This window comes from Zea mays, chromosome 1 (genome assembly GCF_902167145.1).
Source record: "Zea mays cultivar B73 chromosome 1, Zm-B73-REFERENCE-NAM-5.0, whole genome shotgun sequence".
NCBI classification, from domain to species: domain Eukaryota; kingdom Viridiplantae; phylum Streptophyta; class Magnoliopsida; order Poales; family Poaceae; genus Zea; species Zea mays.
In genome coordinates this window covers 25,937,589-25,956,131 of record NC_050096.1, presented here as the reverse complement: position 1 = coordinate 25,956,131, position 18,543 = coordinate 25,937,589, and the positions used below count along the sequence as shown (strand labels likewise).

Here is an 18,543-nt window from a genome sequence, read left to right as displayed (position 1 = left end):
TTTTGGCATCAATCACCAAAAAGGGGGAGATTGTAAGTGCAATCAACCCTAATTGAGGGTTTTGGTGATTAATGACAAAACAAACTATGATTCTAACAAGTTTGCTACCAGTGTGTACACAGTATTTCTACAGACAGGAGAAGCATAGATCCTACGATAATAAAAGTATAAAGCACAGCGGATTTAAAATTCCACATCCAATGGCGTGCTCCAAGTGCTATGAAACAACGGCGGTACTAAGTTTATAATTCTTGAATCATAGGAATCGCCGTACAATTAAGAGGGATCCGCGACGGTTAAGTAAGTTGTGAAACGAGCCAAGTTCAATTCTTTTGAAAACTCCTTTGAGATCATCTTTTCCAGATCATGAATGCTTTTGAGAAAAACAAATTTCACTTCCCACAAAGTCTCCACCTAAGTTCTCTTCAAAATTCTCAAAGTTTGGTTTCAGCCCCCAAAACCGGTTCAACCGGTCCTGAAACCGGTTCAACCGGTTTTGGTACTGTTCATCCTGCCACCTCTGCTCTGACCTGTCTGACAGTCAGAGCTGTCAGAAAAGTCGCAGCAGATATTTTTCTGAAACCGGTTGAGCCGAAATTTGACCCTACTCAGCCGGTTTTGAAACCGGTCCAGTGTCCGGCTGAGTAGACCAGTGGACCGGGATCCCCCTGGTAGAAACCGGTTCAACCGGTTTTTTTGCCCTCTTTCTCCCAACGGCTGCCAGCTTTTGGGGGATCCTTTATATACCCCCTCACACTCTCTCTCTCATTTACTTCTGCCTCTCCCACGAATCTTTGGCTGACCAACCCTCAAACAAGAGCATTCACTTCACCTCTCACACCCGCAATCGCATCTTCTTCAATCATTTGAAGGACCCTTGGTGTGAGGTGAACTCGATCGAACTCGCAGTCAATTTCATCTCGATTCTCCCATTCTCTTGTTCTTGAGCTCGTTGCAAACTTAACCGTGTGCGGATTTGTTACTCTTGGAACCTCGTGTTCCTTGACGGTTAGAGGTTGCTTGGGAGTCTCCAAATTTGTGGACGACCCCAAGAAGTTTGTATCACCCGCTCCTTGAGCAGATTTGAGAAGAGATTGCCTTGACCTTTGTGGTCGGCTTGTGGAGGATTAGGGTTGGAAAAGACCCGGCCCTTTGTGGGTTCCTCAACGAGGAGTAGGACACCTTTGTGGTGGTTGCCGAACCTCGGGTTAAATCGCGTGTTCTTGTGTGTTCTTGTTAAGCATTTCATATTCGGTGGTTGGTTCATATTATTCATTCAAGTAGTTCTTGTGTAGGGCAAATCTTTAGCTATTTTCTTTACTACTTCGAATTTGTTCAATAGATTATTAAATTCAAGTTGAGTGGGTTCAAACTTGTTCAGTTGTGATTAAAATCGACTGAACCAGTTTGCACCTGTGCAACTTTAATTTAACCTATTTCGAAGTTTTTAGTGAAAATTTTCAGGTGTAGCCTATTCACCCCCCCCCCCTCTAGGCTACTTTCATGGATAGGCAAAACCTGTAAATTATAAACTTTGAACACAAAACTTCACCTGAGGTTAGCGTTAGAATGAGTAGTAATGAAATCGGAGTGAGGAAGATAGTTCTTTTTGCCACAAGTTGCTCAATCAATATGGATAACTTTGGGAGCTAACTCAAAACGATTGTAAGTAAGAGAACTTAGAGAGAGGGAGAGGAAGAATCTAATCGCAATACAAGATTAACACGAAGACACAGGCGATTTGTTTCCCGAGGTTCAGTTCCAACGAACCTACTCCTGTTGAGGAGGCCACGTAGGTTGGGTCTCATTCAACCATTTCCCTCTCTTAAACAGTCACTTAGACCGATTGAGTGCTTCTTCTTAATCTCTAGGATCACTTAGACCCTACAAGGATCACCACACAATTAGGGGCACTTACTAGCTTTACAAATCATTGAGAGTTTTATCTCTACTACTACTTAAGACTACAGTGTAGGCGTTCACGGTGCACGGTTCTGCCCCCCTCCCCCCACACCCCGCGCCAAGGGCAAGGACGCTGATTTGGCAAAGTCCACCAAGGTTTCCAAGATGGGCGCCAAATCTGAGGCTGCCGTCGCGGCTGGGAAGGCGAAGAAACCACCGGCGGCCAATTCGACCGCGAATGTCGGTGCCAAGCCGTCCAAATCAGGCAAGAAGGCGCCAGTGCTTGCCGACGCCAAGGCAAAAGCCAATGCGACCGTCGTCAGCAAGGAGGAGTCGGCGGCGGAGGTGGAGGTTGAGGAGGACGTGGTGTTGACCAAGCAGGCAGAGGAAGGCACCGACGACCTTATCTCTGAGTTTTGGGACCTGCCCAGTCGACTGCAGGAGACGCTGATGCCAGACCTGGCATGACTCTCGCAGCACTCCATGGCGTACCTGTCCGCGTCGAACGCCGAGATTGCCGACGGCGTGCGTCCGATCCTCGGTGGCCGGTGGGCGGCGGTGGCCGCTTCCGCGACATCAGTGGCGGTGCTGCTGCTGCTGCCGCTCTTCATGCTCATCGCACTGGTGCGGCGCATGGGCCCGTACCTGTCGCTCCTCCACCGCGCGCTGCTGATGGCGCAGGCATACCTCGCCATCTACTTCGCGACGCTGGCGCTCACCGCGGCCGCCACGGGGCTGGAGCCACTGCGCCTCGTCCACGCGGCCTCCTCCGCCGCCTCGCCTGGACGCAGGCCGCACAGTCACTCGGCTTCATGGCCTACCTCGTGCTCCAGATGGTGGACCTCGTCGCTGTCTTCTCGGGCACCACCTCCCCGAGGACGACGAAACGGGATGCCGCCAAGGCCCTCGGGCTTGGGTAGATGGTGGTCGGCCTCGCCGCCGCTGTCTTCCACCGCGCCGCGGCAGGGGCCGCGCCCCACGCCAACTGGCGCGTGTACGCCGTGTACGCGGCCTGCTTCGCAATCGTGTGCGCCTGCGCGCGCGCCAAGAGGAGGAAGAAGGCCTACCTCGCGGGCACCGACCGCGCCGCCGAGGAGTGGAAGAAGAGTTGAGCTGATCGCATCGGGAACAGAGAGAGGGAACTTCTCTGGGAGAAAAGAAATGCTAATACGGTTGTCGGTGGAAGCCTAACTGCACATGCGCGTGAACGTAGAACGTAACCCTGAATTTAGGAAGAAAAAGGAGGGTATACAAGTAAAAGAATACGGGAGCAAGTTGTGATTTTCCTTTTTTCTTCCCTTTTCTACATTTATTATTCATATAACATGTTCCCCTTAAATGCATCAATAGGGTGTTCGGCCGAGGAAAGAGGTTGTCCATCATTTTCTTACTCCTCATCTTGCTCATCAACCATGGTTGTTCTGTCTTGTCCTTTGAGAAGTGAGTGGAGGGTAGGATCCCGCCTTCTTATATTCGTCACGTTACAACTCTTATCCTTCGATTCCGCAACGAAGGAACTATGGCTTGGTATGGTAGGAGGATGGATATGCTTTGTAGCAGAATCAGATGCTGGATTTATATTCTCTTTTCTATTCTTTTCAAGCGAGAAACGACTAATTCATGAGGAACTCCCGGTTATATTCTATTCATTATACTTGCCTTGGTTGTTCCGAATCTAGGGACGAGCAGGGATTAGTATAGTATAGAAGTGACTCATGAATTACAACTCTTATCCTTGATTATTATATTATAGTGTGGAAGACGAAGATCTTAAAGAAGAAAAGATGGCTTTTCCTACTTTTCGCGCTCGCGTAGTTCGATTACCTCATCCCACCGATGGGGATGGACAAATGCAACGCGAGCGCGAACAGCGTGGACAACGAGAACGTACACAAGGCGGGCATGGTGATGAACGGGTTGCCCATCAGTGTGTACGCATAGGAGACGTTGGGGTGTGCGGCAGCCATGTCCACAGGTTGATGAGCAAGATGCTCGGGCGCATTGGGGATTCACCGCTGATCAGGTTCGGCACATACACATGTGGAGCGTGCGCCGTGTTAGGCACACTCAAGTGGGACATGGCCACTGTCATGGAGTACAAGGCCCTTGCAGCAGGCCGTCGACTACTATGTCAGAGGCACGATGCAGAATATCCAAAGATAACTATTATCAATAATTAGCCAATATAAACTATTTACAAATCTTTACTAATGTTTACAAAATAGCATCTCCCTATATCATTGTTTTTGAGGAAAAAATGGCGTATTAGTATTGACACATCGCACATCCATAGGAAATCTCTTAATTGATTAATAATATTTTGTTGACCACATGTGTAGCTATTAGACAATATATGGGTTTGATATATGAACATGTACGGTGTTTAGTTGCTTATTCTACTTTGTTCTAATTGATGAATAAAAAATGAATGAGTCTTTCCTCCTTTTCCTCCTGTCGGGAGAGCACATCTCATGAAGTGATCCAAAATTAATTACTACTAATGCTTTTATCAGCGGTGTTCGTGTACCGTCGCAACGCACGAGCAACTAACTAGAACAAATAATATTTCATTGAATGATTTATATTCTATCGCAATGCATGACACTCTACTATCATATATAGAACTAATGGTTGCAATGTGCTGGTGAAATAGTTAGATTAAAATAACAATATAACACACATTTGTCCTAAACCCTAAAACCATAAACCCTAAACAATCAAAAGTGTGATAAATATGACACAAATCACCATCAAAATCGGTTCAGTATTAGTTGTTGGTAAAGATTTTAGCGAGGTTGATGACAATATATATATATATAGTTCATTTTCATGTAATCGTTATGAATTAATATTTCATTAAATGATTTATATTCTATCGCAATGCATGACACTCTACTATTATATATAGAACTAATGGTTGCAATGTGCTGGTGAAATAGTTAGATTAAAATAACAATATAACACATATTTATACATAATTTATCGTGATATTATATGTTTCCGTTGTAACACACGGTCACTCACGTAGTTTGATATTATATAGGTAGTGCACTCCTGCCTTCTCGTGGCAGAAACGTGACCAAAGCCGTGTCCATGGCGCGCCGTTCTAAACCCTAAACCTTTCGACCTGCTTTATACTAGACCTCATCGAGAATCTCACGCGTCGGCGACCATGGCGGCGTCTCCGTCTTCTCCCCATGCCGCCCCCGGAGTTAGCGGCCAGAGCCTGTCCCCCTCAGCGCCGTCTCCCCACCTCCCCAACTATTTCAGTAAGTGCCCGCCTTTTCCCCCTCCGCCTCAGACAGAGTGGGAACGGATGGTTGATAAAATGTGAGGTTGAGACTTAGGATCTCGATCTGGTTGATGTTAAATTGTGATTAGCTGATTATACTTGTTGGGAAATGGGTAACCACTTGTCCTTGCCTACTTTCTTTTTGGTTAGAAAAATGACTTGTTTCTGCGACTGCACACAGCCAACTTATGATTCTGTTATGACAATTGATGTATCATATAATTTAGCACGCTCTGTTATTTAATGGTAGCTTATTGTTTTGACGATGGATTGCCCATTTATTCTCAAAAGTAAGGGTGAAAGTGCGGTCATTTTTCATCTTCGCTAAAGTAGTCTGCATGGCGGGAGCTGTTCAAAGCATTTTATTAGCTAAATTAGTTCTCTGTAACTTTCACTTGCATGTTCAAAGCATGCGCCAAATCTCTTACTTTCCCTGCTTATTCTTTTTTCTTCCAATCCTGTCCGCTTAAGATTTTCTCTTCCAACCCTTGGATTGGTGGTCAGATTGAGCTAATACTCAACTTTGCTAATTTGGGGTGCGTTTGGTTGCGGGACAGCTAGGACAGGGTCGTCCCCTTACGTCATCTCTCGTCCCTCTAATTTTGAGGGACAACAGGGGACAACACTGGATAGTCATGTCCCAACCCTTGACCCAGAACCAAACAACCTAATTTAAGGGATCGTCCCATCCCATCCCGTCCTGTCATTGCAACCAAACGCATGGTTGGTTGATGGCAAGGTACAGTGGGAAATTGAGTGTTCTCATGGTGAGAGGTTGAAGCATACTGGAGCTTAGTACTTTGGCCTCGTGAGTTTAAATGTTGATCGAACTAAATCTGGGATTTTCTTGACGCAAAAGAGACTACTTGTGCATATTTATTATGTTTTGTTTTCCATTGGGTGGTTATTCAGTAAAATGCTCTTCAACAAGTACATTGCAGATATATTTTTTTAGATTAGTTATTTATTTCATTCTTAAACGGCGAGGGTAAATTTGTCTATATTTTCCATTATTAATTTTACCAGATTATCAACAAGGTAGACCATAAATAGGGACCTGCATTTGTATCAGTTACCAGGAAGTATAGCACACTTTCCAGAATGTGCACTGAAATTATACTGAGACCTAACTTATGGTGCAGTGTGGAGAGAATTTGTCTGGGGAGGAATGGCAGGTGCATTTGGGGAAGGCATGATGCATCCAGTTGACACTCTGAAAACAAGGCTTCAGAGTCAAGCTATAATGACAGGGGCTAAGGTGTGAGATTGTTTCAACTTTGCTTGTTCACATAAAGTTTAACACTTACAATCGTAATGCACGATTTTGATACATGGTTGTTGAACTTTTCTTCATCTATTCCTACAAGGCTCAGAAGAATATATTCCAGATGGTCAGGACAGTTTGGGCTTCTGATGGTCTAAGAGGTTAGGGAATGAAAATTAAAAAGGGAAAGTTGAGAGCTCATGCTGTCTTCTTTTAATTTAAAACAAACTAAAAAGTTTCAAAGCACATGAGCTCAGTAACTGCCAAAAAATACACAGTTCTACACTAATAGGCATCAATAGTGATCTTGATAACTATTGCGGTTGACCTGTTTTCAGGTTTTTACAGAGGAATCAGCCCAGGTGTTACTGGATCTCTTGCGACTGGCGCTACATATTTCGGTATTATTGAATCAACCAAAGCATGGTTGGAGATTGCTAATCCTAATCTAAGTGGACACTGGTCACATTTTATCGCTGGAGCGATTGGTAAGCACTCTATTTTCTATTTTCTATTTTCTGTATTTTATTTACTTTTTGAAAAAAAAAATATGACACTGCTTAATGTAGTTAGATTTGTACTTGTTTTTTTTCTGCATGGGGACTTTATATCTGCACCAACAAACTTTTCTAGCACCCCCCTTTTGTTAGTTACGATACTTTGCTGGTGTAGGTTCTGTTGGAATGCATGATGTCTCAAAGATAATTTCTTATGTCGCTTCCTGGATACCACATATATGTTTCATTCTTGATTCCAGGTGATACACTTGGATCCTTTGTCTATGTGCCTTGCGAAGTCATGAAACAAAGAATGCAAATCCAAGGCACCCAAAAATCTTGGGCATCAGCTGTAGCCAAAGGAAATATTTCTCAAACTCATGGGATAGAGATGTATGGGTACTACAATGGAATGTTCCATGCTGGCTGTTCTATCTGGAGAGACCATGGCTTGAAGGGGCTTTATGCAGGGTATTGACACTGATTTCCTCTTACTAGCCTGCCTATCATTATCAGCCTTTCATTTGTTTTTTTTTTGGATTGCATAAGACCACCTTAAAGGAAAATCTAGTCCTATAATACCTTTTATATTTGATTTGACACTTTGCACAAGTTGATCACTTAGCTCCGTTCTTTCTGCAACCTCTGAAGCTTATCTATTTTAGGCCAGAAATAGAATCTTATCATACAAAATAAGTGTCTATGTCCATATTATGGATGTCTAAATGTATGTATTGATGAACAAGCATGTATCTGCATTCTGTCAATTTGTCTGTGAAAAAACCCGATAATAATATTCATGATAGTGTAATGGTCATACATGAGTTTTGTTTCAACAGATACCACTTTATGGTGACAATTTAGTTGTCACGCACTATTGATTTGTCTGAAATGACAGTCGTTTCTTTCTTGCAGATACTGGTCTACGCTTGCCAGAGATGTCCCTTTTGCTGGTCTAATGGTAAGTTAATTAATTTAACATAACTCTTGTTTTCTTTGCCCTAGCCTTTTTAGTAAGCCTGCTCACTTTCCAGAAGCAATGCTGGTGAGTTTAAGCTAGCTCCTATAAGAAGTCGATACTGCTATATATTGCTATTCACTTACATGGCAGCCTGATAGTAATCTGCCAGTCACCACAATAATCATTTTAGTTGACATGCCTTCGACTACTGGATAATTCCTAACTTAAGCAATATCCTTTGGTTCCTGGTCTCATGCTACATAACTGTGATTTGCGAGGGCATTCCTCAGTAGGCAGTACTGCAGGAGCACTGGTTATTGGAGTCAGGAAATAAATCAAGTGTCTGTAGCCCTTCTGGTCTCTACACATGTTTTTCTCCTTCCTTTTGGAGTAGCCCGTTTACATTATTAATACACCAAAACCACTTTTGCTGTGGATGTCAAGTTTATCTGATAGATTTGTTATTTAGAATTTTTTTGGTGTATCCTAACTCCTAAGCTTACTAATGCTGTGGACAGGAATAGAGATTTACTTTTTAGAAGAATCTGCTAATGAACAAATATAATGGTTTTCCAGGTCACTTTCTATGAAGCAATGAAAAAGATGTCTGAGTATGGGAAAACAAAGTATTTGCCACACAGTGATTTGCATGTTAGCAACTCCTTTGAAGGACTTGTTCTAGGAGGATTGGCAGGCGGTATGTCTACTCTAGTATATATAATAAGCCATGTATCTGTTACCATATCATTTGAGAATCTCAAGTGTTTTGCCTCTTGGGAGCTCTTATGAGTTTGTTGCTGCAGGCTGTAGTGCATACTTGACAACCCCTTTGGATGTGATCAAGACAAGACTGCAAGTACAAGGATCAACGTCTAGGTACGCGTCAAATCTGGTTCTGTGCTCTCTCTCTCTCTCTCTCTCTCTCTCTCTCTCTCTCTCTCTCTCTCTCTCTGTGTGTGTGTGTGTGTGTGTGATTTCTGAAGCTGGTTGACTTTGTCTCACACCTCTAGTTCTGTCCCTGAATGTCATACACAAACATGTCTGTTGGCTATACATTAGTTGGGGAAGTTACAAAGTTCCTTTTCATAATTATCAGGTACAATGGATGGCTGGATGCTATAACAAAGACGTGGACTTCCGAGGGGGTGCGCGGCTTGTTCAAGGGAAGTGTTCCGAGAATAATATGGTATGTTCCGGCATCAGCATTCACATTCATGGCAGTGGAATTCCTAAGGGACCATTTCAACGACAAGGTTGATGCGGATGCCCATGAAGTAACCTCCCTGTCAATGGACACAAAATCAGAAGTTGAGAAATCAGCTTAGGGTTTCTTTTCTTATGATCTATGAAGTGTATTGGTATCCCTCCCCGGTGGAAATTATCCGGCGGGATCTTTCTGTCTTGGGCAACAAACTATGTTTCGGTCATGTAAATGCGGAGGACATTCATTGGCAGCTGGGCGGAGACATTGTTGTGTACCAGAAAGAAAGTAATTGACAACAACATGATCATATTGTGGCGGGAAATTTGGATCCATATCATTAAAAGATCACCACTTTGGATCCATACCATTACTATCTCACTTACATGTGGGTCGACATGAGTCAATGACATGTGGGGTCCATGGTATATATTTAAAGTTTGGATCTTTTAATGGTATAGATCCAATTGTTCCTATTGTGGCAGCAATTTTCTTAGATAGATAGATATTGGTGAGTGGATGGAATGAGAGAAGTGAACATGTAACGTTTCTGGAACGAAAGACCAATGCCACCGGTGTATTAGAGCTTCTGAATCTCTGTTGCTGATGTTATTGCCATTCTTGCGTATTGAAATATTGGATCGATTTGCCATAAATCGTATCCTGCGCAGCGCAGTCGAATTGGTTACAAAATCAAGAAAAATTTAATCGATGGGAACTACCTCCGTTTATAAATATATAACACTTTTGTTTTTTTTAAATTATTTATTTTTTTAAAAAAATTAAACACTCGTTTTATTTAAAAATGTAAAATTTTAAGTCACACCCAAACAATCATAAGTGATAAAATAAATCATAATAAAATAAACGATAATTTAAAATTTATTTTAGTAAAACGAGTGGCTAAAGTATAAAAAATATATTTATGAACTTTCCTATATCTGGGTGCCGATCTCTATCTTCAGCCATTCATTCAGTCCCGACTCCCGAGTATACTGAAGTAGTTCTGACCACCAGACGCGTTGCTTTTTGAGAAGTGCGCGCGGCGTGGTCTCCGTTTGAACCGAGGCCCAGCTGCTGGATCGGATCGGATCGCGGGGCTCGGCCGCCGCGGCCCGCAGGCGAGGCGTTGCGCTTGCGCCGCTCACTGAGGAGCGTGATTGCGTGAACTTCCGGGAGGCAGACAACCTACCCCGCCCGGTCCAGCGATCCCGGCGCCGCGGCAGCGCACGAGTCGAGACGAAACCAAGGAGCTTGTTTGATTTAGTTTTTTGTTTGATTTATCTTTTTTAAGGATCTGACTGTAGAGATAATCTAACTGTGAGAAGAATATGAATATCGTGGGGATTAAGTTCAGAGAAAGATAAGATAAAGTGATCCAAAGGTTTTAGGATCTAAAAAGCGATAGATTCCTACTATTGTGACGACTAGATCTATTCTGTGAACGATTTTTACCAAAATTATTCTTATAGAAACAGAATAAAAAACTAGAGCGTTTAACAGTCCACAACAACTGCAGCAGCTTTTAATGACCAGAAGCTAAAAAAGCCTAAACAAACGGCGAGATGCTAAAAAAAAGCTAAAACAAACATAGGTTAAACAGAATTAAACTGCCACATGAGCGTGTGCACCTAGGTGCTAAACCCTCGATGATTACACGGTGACATGTAAGTTCCATTTTCTGGTAGTTTATATGCTCTTCAATAGTCAATATTTGGGGATCTAGAATAGAATTTCACCCTTTTCGTCACATTTGATAGGTTGGTCCCACTATAAAAACAGTAATGCTGCTCGACCATCACATTTGATGCATGGGTTTCACCAAAACTACCCAATATCGTTAACCGTTTCGATGATGTAGCACGGACTTCACGATAAGTGCTGGCCTGTACGCACAAGCTCAGCATGCTAATTGTCCAGGCATGTACATCATTGCCGCTGAACAGGATAATCACTAACACAAAGCAGTCTAGTACCCTTTGTCGAGGTAATCCTAGAAATCACTCTGCGGGGAACTCTTCACCACATACAACGCACTCGCTATCCAGACGACCACCTGGCGATGCTGCCATCGGCCCCTTTGCAGGCATCATCGCCGCCCGACCTCCTCCCGTGGATGCACAAGACGTTTCTCGGGTCTCTGCTCCTGAAACTTGTCGGGCAAGCGTGCAGGCATACGCTGGGAAAATTCAGTGCTGTCCTCCGAAGGCCTACAGTACAGGTCTGAAAGCCTCCTGATCTTTGGAAAATCTCGTTCCTCTGAGTTTTCATCTTGTTCAGTCTTTACCTGTACATGTGGAAGGGCAATTCTGATTTAACGACAAAAACAGATGTATGGTTGGGGGATTTCTGCCCTGTCTGCGCTGATTATTTAAGAAGAAACTACTAGCAACACAAGTACTGCATCCAGTAAAAGATACTTCACACGTTTAAAGTTTGTAGTGTTTAAGGTCTGACTATAAAATCTTGTCCTAAATGACAAAGTTTTTGTGACTGGAGGGCATACTATTTTAAGAATTCAATAAACAAAAAAAAAAATTGGTGAACACAGGGTAAACAACTTCGTACCTCATTGTCTGCGATTTTCATTTCACCTCCTTTCCCAGGCTTAACCACTGCAGCTGCCGCAGCTGCCAAAGAATGTAGTGTGTGCTTATCTGCGGTCTCATGGACATCAGGCAGCCCAGGCTCTTTCTTCACTGCATGCAGTGGAGTAAATCCAGGTGGAGCTCCCATTCCAACAGGCCTTGGGACATTAAGCGAGAACCTAACGAAGGGCTTCTTTTCAGTCCCAGGGGTCGACACACAAGCTGGTCCAGCAGGTGGAATTGCAGGAGGGAGTCCACGATGAACTTCAGTAAAGCCTGGAGGAATGTCCGAAATCAGACTGCGATGCCTATCAGCAAAAGACAGAGCAGCAGTTCCCATCTGAAGCTGACAGTGGGCTTTTGTGAAGCCAGGAGGTATATGCGCAGAAATTCCAGGGGGTATGTCCAGCATGAGGTCTGGGCTAACAGAAGATCCGTCAGCAGGCTGGCATGAAGAATCTGTAAAAAAGTGGAGTCGTAAAAAGCTTAACAAGATAATGAACATTGATCAAAACATAACTGAGAGCAACCAAGGGGATAGTGTGACCTAAGATAGAAGAGCTATTTTTTGCAGAGTCATGATGGCAATATCCGCCAAGAGAAGAGGCAGCCGGAACCGAGCAACTGGATGCAGGGTCTGAATCAGGAGCCTCAAGCACTGCCACGCAGCCATTGACCCTATCGGTATCATTGCCTCCTGTTGAATCCAATACCTCGTCAGATTTAGCACTCTCTTTTTCTTTGCCTTTTCTCATATCCAATTTCATGCCTACTTCCTCAGATTTGCCATTTGGTTGACTGGGATTGCTTATCTCCACATTTTTTATATGACTGTTTGGTTGGCATGACTTCTTCCTCATATGCTTCCCAAAAACACCCCAGAAATATAATTTGCCATCTTTCCCTGTTATGATAATAATAGTTCAGATGATATATTTACAATTGCAGACCCCAATTTTTTCAAAGATAATTTTTTTGAGAGGGTACAAGGAGGTCACGAACTCACACCATTACACACACCACACCACATACACACACGTGTGCGCGTCCGTTACACACTAGGAAGGGATTGAGAGGCCTACACCTCTAGTGCATGGAAAACACGTAATACTACTAAACGGGCATGCGTGTGTATACCGTATACCTAGACCTAGGCACAACCTGGGAGGCAACCGGAGATAAATTCCAAAGTGAGGCACGGGCACGGGGTGTCGATCCTGAGGATCGAACCCACACCCGGCAGCTCGCATACCAGCGAGTGTACCAACTGAGCTAGGGCTCAGTCCCCAATTTTCAAAGATATTAGCAACTTTTTATTTTTTCCTAACATGCCCACAATAGAAACAAAGCCATCAAGTTAAGTATTAAAAAAAGGATTGGTAAAAGAAAACATAAGCTTAAAAAACACTAGTCTATGATAATCATGGTGAAATTCGTAAAACAGGTCATCATTTTTTTTGTCGGGAAGTAGATTATTGTTAGAACAGTAAAAGGATGAGTAAAAGAAACAAAACTTTGCATGAAAATGTGAACGTACTCTGATCTTGTGGTGTAAGCAACTTCGATGAAAACACTGCCAACTCAATATCACCAATTTTTGTGAACAGACCAGTATGTGAACAAACTTTTTCAAGAAGGTGATCAAAACTCCAGTGTGGCCTGTAAGAAGAAATTTTTAAGCTAACCAGAGATGCATCCAAGGTGCAGACTGCAGATATACTAATAAATAACAAGGGTTTAAATACCCACAATCATCTGCATGATTTCTAGACCAGAAGGAACATTTTAACATTTATGTGATATTGTGATAGCAATTAGCAAGTTAGAGACACATAACAGCCAATACAAGTGTAATTGACATACATGCAACTTGGAAGTTACTTGATCAGAACCACTACAGGTGCTTCTTACAAATTTAAAAGCTACACCTATTAGAGTAAACGTACCTTTGGCGACTGCTCAGAAACCATAGTCCAATATCCTCAATGTCGGGAGGTACCATCTTGAATTTTTTTGGCCACAGCTGGGAAATAGGTACAGCCTCTAGATTTAAAATTTCAGGCATTTGGTTTGAAGCTTCATAAACTCTTACAGAAATTTCTAAAGGGAAATGGGCTTCAAGTCCATCACAAGTATGTATCAGTCCTCCAGTAACATGAAAGTTGCCCCTAAAAGAAAAATAGAAGCCTGATGTTGATAGTTAATGGAAAGGAAAGTACATGGATACTAAAATAACAAAACTATTAGACTACCCAATGTCCCAACATAGCATTAAAAAGTGGCACTTCCATATTACAGGAGAAGGCATCATTATATTGCTCGAACATTCTGTTTGCTTATTGCATAGTTGATTTCTATGATGTACAAAATTGAGGTGTTAGAATTTAGGTTCACCGCCTAATAAAGAACAAGGTCCATGATTTATAGCACAGTCAATCAGTAATGTTTTCATTGAAAAGGATCAGCAGTTCATGTCATTGACATATCCAATTTGGGAAAATATTAGTGTGATATCTATGAGATTTGGACGGTGGCAACAATATTCAGGGAACAGGCAAACTATGGTGGTAGAGAAATAAATCGCCTATCCTTAGAAGGAAGCTGAGAAAAGTCCTGTATATACCATCCATAAAACAGGACTGGCTACACCCATACTGTGATACATGCACACATACAAAAAAGACGAAAAAACGCACTAGCCTATACTGCTTACTTCCAGCAGGCTTGTGATTGATAATGCTTCTTGGCCAGCTTCATATGTAAGATTGATAGTGCACCTGTGTCCACAATATCCATGTTACGATGAAATTCTATAAATAAAATTTAACAGTAGAAATTCATCGAAAAACTATCTACTAACACCCTATAAATAAATTCACTGACAAGGTAATGAGTAAGTGGTGGCGAACTGGCCTCTAGCTGAGTTGGTTAGATGACTCTAGTAGCACCCCTCAGGTACGGAGTTCGACTTCCAGTGGGAGCTAATTTCAGGCAGAGGTTGAAAAAAGTCACTCGTTGGTTCCCCTAGTTGGCCTATAGGGGGGTGAATCCTCGTGTAGGGCCTAGAAGGCTGAAAGCATGGGTAAGGCTCAGTTTGGATCCTCATTGTTGCACGAGAGGCCAGCTTTCGTGACTTTTCTCGGTCAGGCTCAGTTTGAGCTTCTTCTTAATGCAATACCTTGGGGCGGTCTTTCCCAATCGCCGAGTTTAGTAAGTGGTAAACTTAGAATGCATATTTTTCACAAGATTTTTTTCTAGGTGCTATCAGCCTATCACATATTTGGATCCTCAAGTACCTGAAGCTGAAGATCTGCCATGGCTAATTGATGCCCCTGAGTTTCTTTCTTGCGACAATGCACCATGTTGCGCAGATGCAATGGAATGCAGGCTGTGTTTTGGAGGAACCTTTAGGCACTGCAGCATGGCCAAATTGCATTATTTTTGTTACAAAAAACCGATCTAGGATTTGGGCTTGATCTTGTAGTGTTATAATATACCTCCGTAGAAGGTTCATGACGCACAGGTATTGGGGTCAGCAACACATGCTTCACACTAAGTTCCTGCATGCCAGGAGCAGCAGTTCTTGTGTCAGGATAAACCTCAAAGGGCCTTTCAGTGAACACAGATGTTGAGCTTAGCAATGCAGGCTCCACAACAGGAGCTTGCAAGACAGGAACTGTAGTACTTGTTGCAGTTAAATTGATGTCTCTGCTGCACAACTTTTCACTCTCATGTGTGCACACACTCTTAGAAGGTCCTGCCTTCGTAACAAGAGGATTGTCACTTGGATGTTGAGCACCAATTTGCTTGGGACTAGGAGACGCAGGATTTGTCACTGCCTCTTTTGGCAAACTAGCAGACACTTTTTCACTGTTCTGGCCTTGAGAATGCAAAATACTCGAACTGGAGCTCCTGGCGAGTGCTTGTGTTTGTATGCCTACCATTCTGTCTAAATTTCTTGGAGTAGCATCAGTATTCAAATTAGTACTCAAAGGTTGTGAGGATTTGCAACTCGGTGATGCAAGGTTTTTCAAAGAAGTGCAGGGAGTCACAGAGCTACTTATGTGCCCCCCAGCACATGGGTCCCTATTTTCAGCTGTCTCAAGCCTCTTATGGGGTAAACACGAGTCATGGGATGACACTGATGGGATAGGATTTTCAGCAAGCGATCTAGATCCTAGGAGAGACACTCTTCGTGAACTTGGAGGTGGTGTGACACTTCTTCTGCAATGTCTTTTCTGTGACCCAACTGACCCAACAGTTCTACCACATGGTTTCCGACGCTGTAAATAGGTAATATCTTCTGCAGGAATCAGCTTCACTCTTGCATCAGGTTTTGAATATGTACCACCAGAAAATCTAGCCATCTTGAGCTTATCTTGAGAGTCTGGTTTTGCAATTCCCCCGGCTGTGGCTGTTCCATCATTACCGTGGTGTGTTTGGTTATGTCTGGATCTAAATAAAAAAAAACTGTTATCAATCGACAAATCAAATATGGCCAGAATCAATATAAGAAACTGAGATTTGGCACAGAAATGCATTAATTTCACAGAATACAAGTAAAATCTGCCAACAGTCTACACAGACAAAATATATACATAATTAAATGATGCAATGGTTCCCTGATTCAGTTAATGTATTATTGTGTAACAAATACCTTCACTTTTAGAGAAAATCGGAAACATAAAGATAGAACAACTTAGTAAACCATATGTCAATACATCTCCTAAAATAAAGATTCAGCTGCAGCTAGAGTTTTAGAGAACACTTAAGAAAAAGTGAAAAATAGAAACATGTGAGTATAGTGCAACTAATCTGCGAAAGGGCCTCTAGCCGAGTTGGTTAGGTGGCCTGAGTAGCACTTCTCAGGTCCTAGATTCGATTCGATTCCCTGTGGTGGTTAAAAAAACCCCTCGTTTGTCCCACGCCAAAACACATGTCTAAGGCCCGGACCCCGTTGCAGTCGTTCTCACATTGTTTACGGTGCCGCTGTGTATATGGGTGGGGCAGGGGTTCGAGATTTTCTCGACATGTGTGAGAAGGCCTTCTTCTTAATACAATGCTCGGGGGTTGTCTTATCCCCCCACATGTCGATTTTTTTAGTGCAACTAATCTGGGAAGTTCAATTTTCTCATAATCTCAGCATAACAAAGCAATATCTTCAAGCATATATCAATTTTGTATCTCATCATATACAACCGTATTGACCCTTGAACATTTAAATGTAGTTCCGAGTTTACTTTGGCCAAAACTGATATATGTTTGTTATTTAGGAGTAGCTCTATAAATATGCCCTGTGGAAGTGCAGTAAGTGGGAAGTATACCTTGCGTCTTGCTTGCAGTGACAGCGGGCATTATTTCCTGAACCGCAAACACATGTTGCACAAACTGTGCCCTGAGTAGTAGAGCAAAAACAAACGAAAAGCTGTTTCAAATACATGTATTCCAAAGCATCATAGAAGATATAAATGACAACATAAATATTATCAGCGAACATCCGTGAGGATCAAATCTAATTCAAGAGGTGGATTTAGTTTCTTGACTGCATGCCAGAAAATCAATTGATGGAGAAAGAGAAACAGAGATGCTCTGCTTGAAGCCCGCCAGACAATCATGTACGAGAACATAAGTGCATAACATAAACGTGAGAGCCGAGAGCAGGATCACATCACAGACACTGTCTGCCTAATTGAACAAATGACGTCGCACCAGCAAATTTCACGGTACCATGGAAACTATCAATATAGGACTAGTTTGTCAAACCCATCTTTCTAAGTGATTTCCATTTTTACAAGAAAAATTAGTTTATTTTTCTTTAGGAAAATTAGAATTCCTCGAAAAAAATAGATTTACCAAACTAGCTCTAAAAGATTAAAAAAACAGCACAAATTTCGGTGAGCCACTGGCATCAAAACCCCACCAGTAGTTATTAGTACACACAGTACAGGACAGGCAGGACATGACAACATTACAAAGCCAGGTGGCATTGCGCAAACTATAGGCGAGGGATCATGAGGATTGAGGAACAACCAAAAAAGTCATAAGAAGTTTAAAATAAAATATTTCCTCATTGTCCCCCGCACAAGCAAGCGCGAACACAAAACCCCCGCACGGCAAACAGAGAGCCAGAAGAGCATCCCAGGAAAAAAAAAAGCATCGCATTTCACTTCACCCCAACAAAACCCCACCGAAGGGAACCGCGATCGGCAGGACGATTTGAGGAAAAGCAAAGCGGTCGCGCAGAGAGGAAGGAAAGGTCCGATCACCTGGGCAGCGTTCCGTGGCGTGCCGGGGCGGCGAGCAGCCGGCGTCGTCGGAAGCGCCGGCGCCGGGTGGGAGGTGGGGGCGAGCCTACTAGGGTTCCGCGGCTGCCTCTCCACGCGAGCCATTTGGTGGGTTCCTCCCTCGATCGCAAGACGCAAGTTCGCGGCGGTGACTGAGGGGCAGAGAAAGAGGGTTTTGCTCTTTGTGTGGCGGGGTGGTTTGGGTGTGCGCAGACTGCAGTGCAGAGTGAAGTGCACAAGGAAGCAGACGGTGGCTCGCCACAGATAGAGAATGGGTTTCGGTCGCCTCCGGAGGGACGTGGTGGGTGTGTCTTTTGACTGATTGACACATGGGTCCGCTCAGCTTGGGTCCATCTGTCAATGAAATGTGTTCGTTGTGTAAGGTATGCGCGATTGCGCGCCCGCATTTCCTCAACGAGAAGGTGGTCCCACGTCCCCACGTCCTTCGGGCTTCGGCAGCATGGCAGCCGGCGGGGCGCTACTACCATCTCATCGAAAGGGGGTAGAAAGGTATCTTCACGTCTAGTGAGAGCTGAGCTACCAGAAAATGACTT

At 43.3% G+C, this 18,543-nt stretch overlaps 2 protein-coding genes and 1 pseudogene across 3 annotated transcripts; 2 read left to right on the top strand and 1 right to left on the bottom strand.

Annotated features, from left to right (window-relative positions):
* Window positions 1-2,067: 2,067 nt before the first annotated feature.
* Window positions 2,068-3,014, top strand: LOC103644511 (uncharacterized; annotated as a pseudogene).
* Window positions 3,015-4,928: 1,914 nt separating this feature from the next.
* Window positions 4,929-9,729, top strand: LOC100282042 (uncharacterized). Of its 2 annotated transcripts, none has more exons than XM_008677619.4 (9): window positions 4,929-5,171; window positions 6,337-6,452; window positions 6,562-6,619; window positions 6,797-6,946; window positions 7,216-7,426; window positions 7,871-7,916; window positions 8,493-8,613; window positions 8,720-8,792; window positions 9,013-9,729. In XM_008677619.4, the coding sequence occupies exons 1-9, from the start codon at window positions 5,075-5,077 to the stop codon at window positions 9,239-9,241; spliced, it is 1,101 nt and encodes a 366-aa protein (XP_008675841.1). In that variant the 5' UTR covers window positions 4,929-5,074; the 3' UTR covers window positions 9,242-9,729. The 2 variants fall into 2 exon arrangements, with proteins under 2 accessions (XP_008675841.1, NP_001148427.2); NM_001154955.2 differs by having other exon boundaries at window positions 4,986-5,171; window positions 6,568-6,619; window positions 9,013-9,439.
* A 1,161-nt stretch (window positions 9,730-10,890) lies between these two features.
* On the bottom strand, window positions 10,891-18,328 carry LOC100383905 (uncharacterized). Its single transcript, XM_008647475.4, has 10 exons — window positions 17,972-18,328; window positions 17,030-17,100; window positions 15,203-16,160; window positions 15,002-15,119; window positions 14,419-14,482; window positions 13,652-13,873; window positions 13,243-13,364; window positions 12,253-12,609; window positions 11,686-12,164; window positions 10,891-11,404 (listed from the first exon to the last, which is right to left on the bottom strand). The coding sequence occupies exons 1-10, from the start codon at window positions 18,092-18,094 to the stop codon at window positions 11,207-11,209; spliced, it is 2,712 nt and encodes a 903-aa protein (XP_008645697.1). The 5' UTR covers window positions 18,095-18,328; the 3' UTR covers window positions 10,891-11,206.
* Between the last annotated feature and the right edge of the window lie 215 nt (window positions 18,329-18,543).

Coding starts and splice junctions, on each gene's coding strand:
- LOC100282042 (XM_008677619.4), top strand. CDS start 5,075: ATGGCGGCGTCTCCGTCTTCTCCCCATGCCGCCCCCGGAGTTAGCGGC. Junction 6,453..6,561: donor CTATAATGACAGGGGCTAAG/GTGTGAGATTGT, acceptor TATTCCTACAAG/GCTCAGAAGAATATATTCCA. Junction 6,620..6,796: donor GGCTTCTGATGGTCTAAGAG/GTTAGGGAATGA, acceptor ACCTGTTTTCAG/GTTTTTACAGAGGAATCAGC.
- LOC100383905 (XM_008647475.4), bottom strand. CDS start 18,094: ATGGCTCGCGTGGAGAGGCAGCCGCGGAACCCTAGTAGGCTCGCCCCC. Junction 15,120..15,202: donor GTCATGAACCTTCTACGGAG/GTATATTATAAC, acceptor GCCATGCTGCAG/TGCCTAAAGGTTCCTCCAAA. Junction 13,365..13,651: donor TTTCTGAGCAGTCGCCAAAG/GTACGTTTACTC, acceptor TTCTTCTTACAG/GCCACACTGGAGTTTTGATC.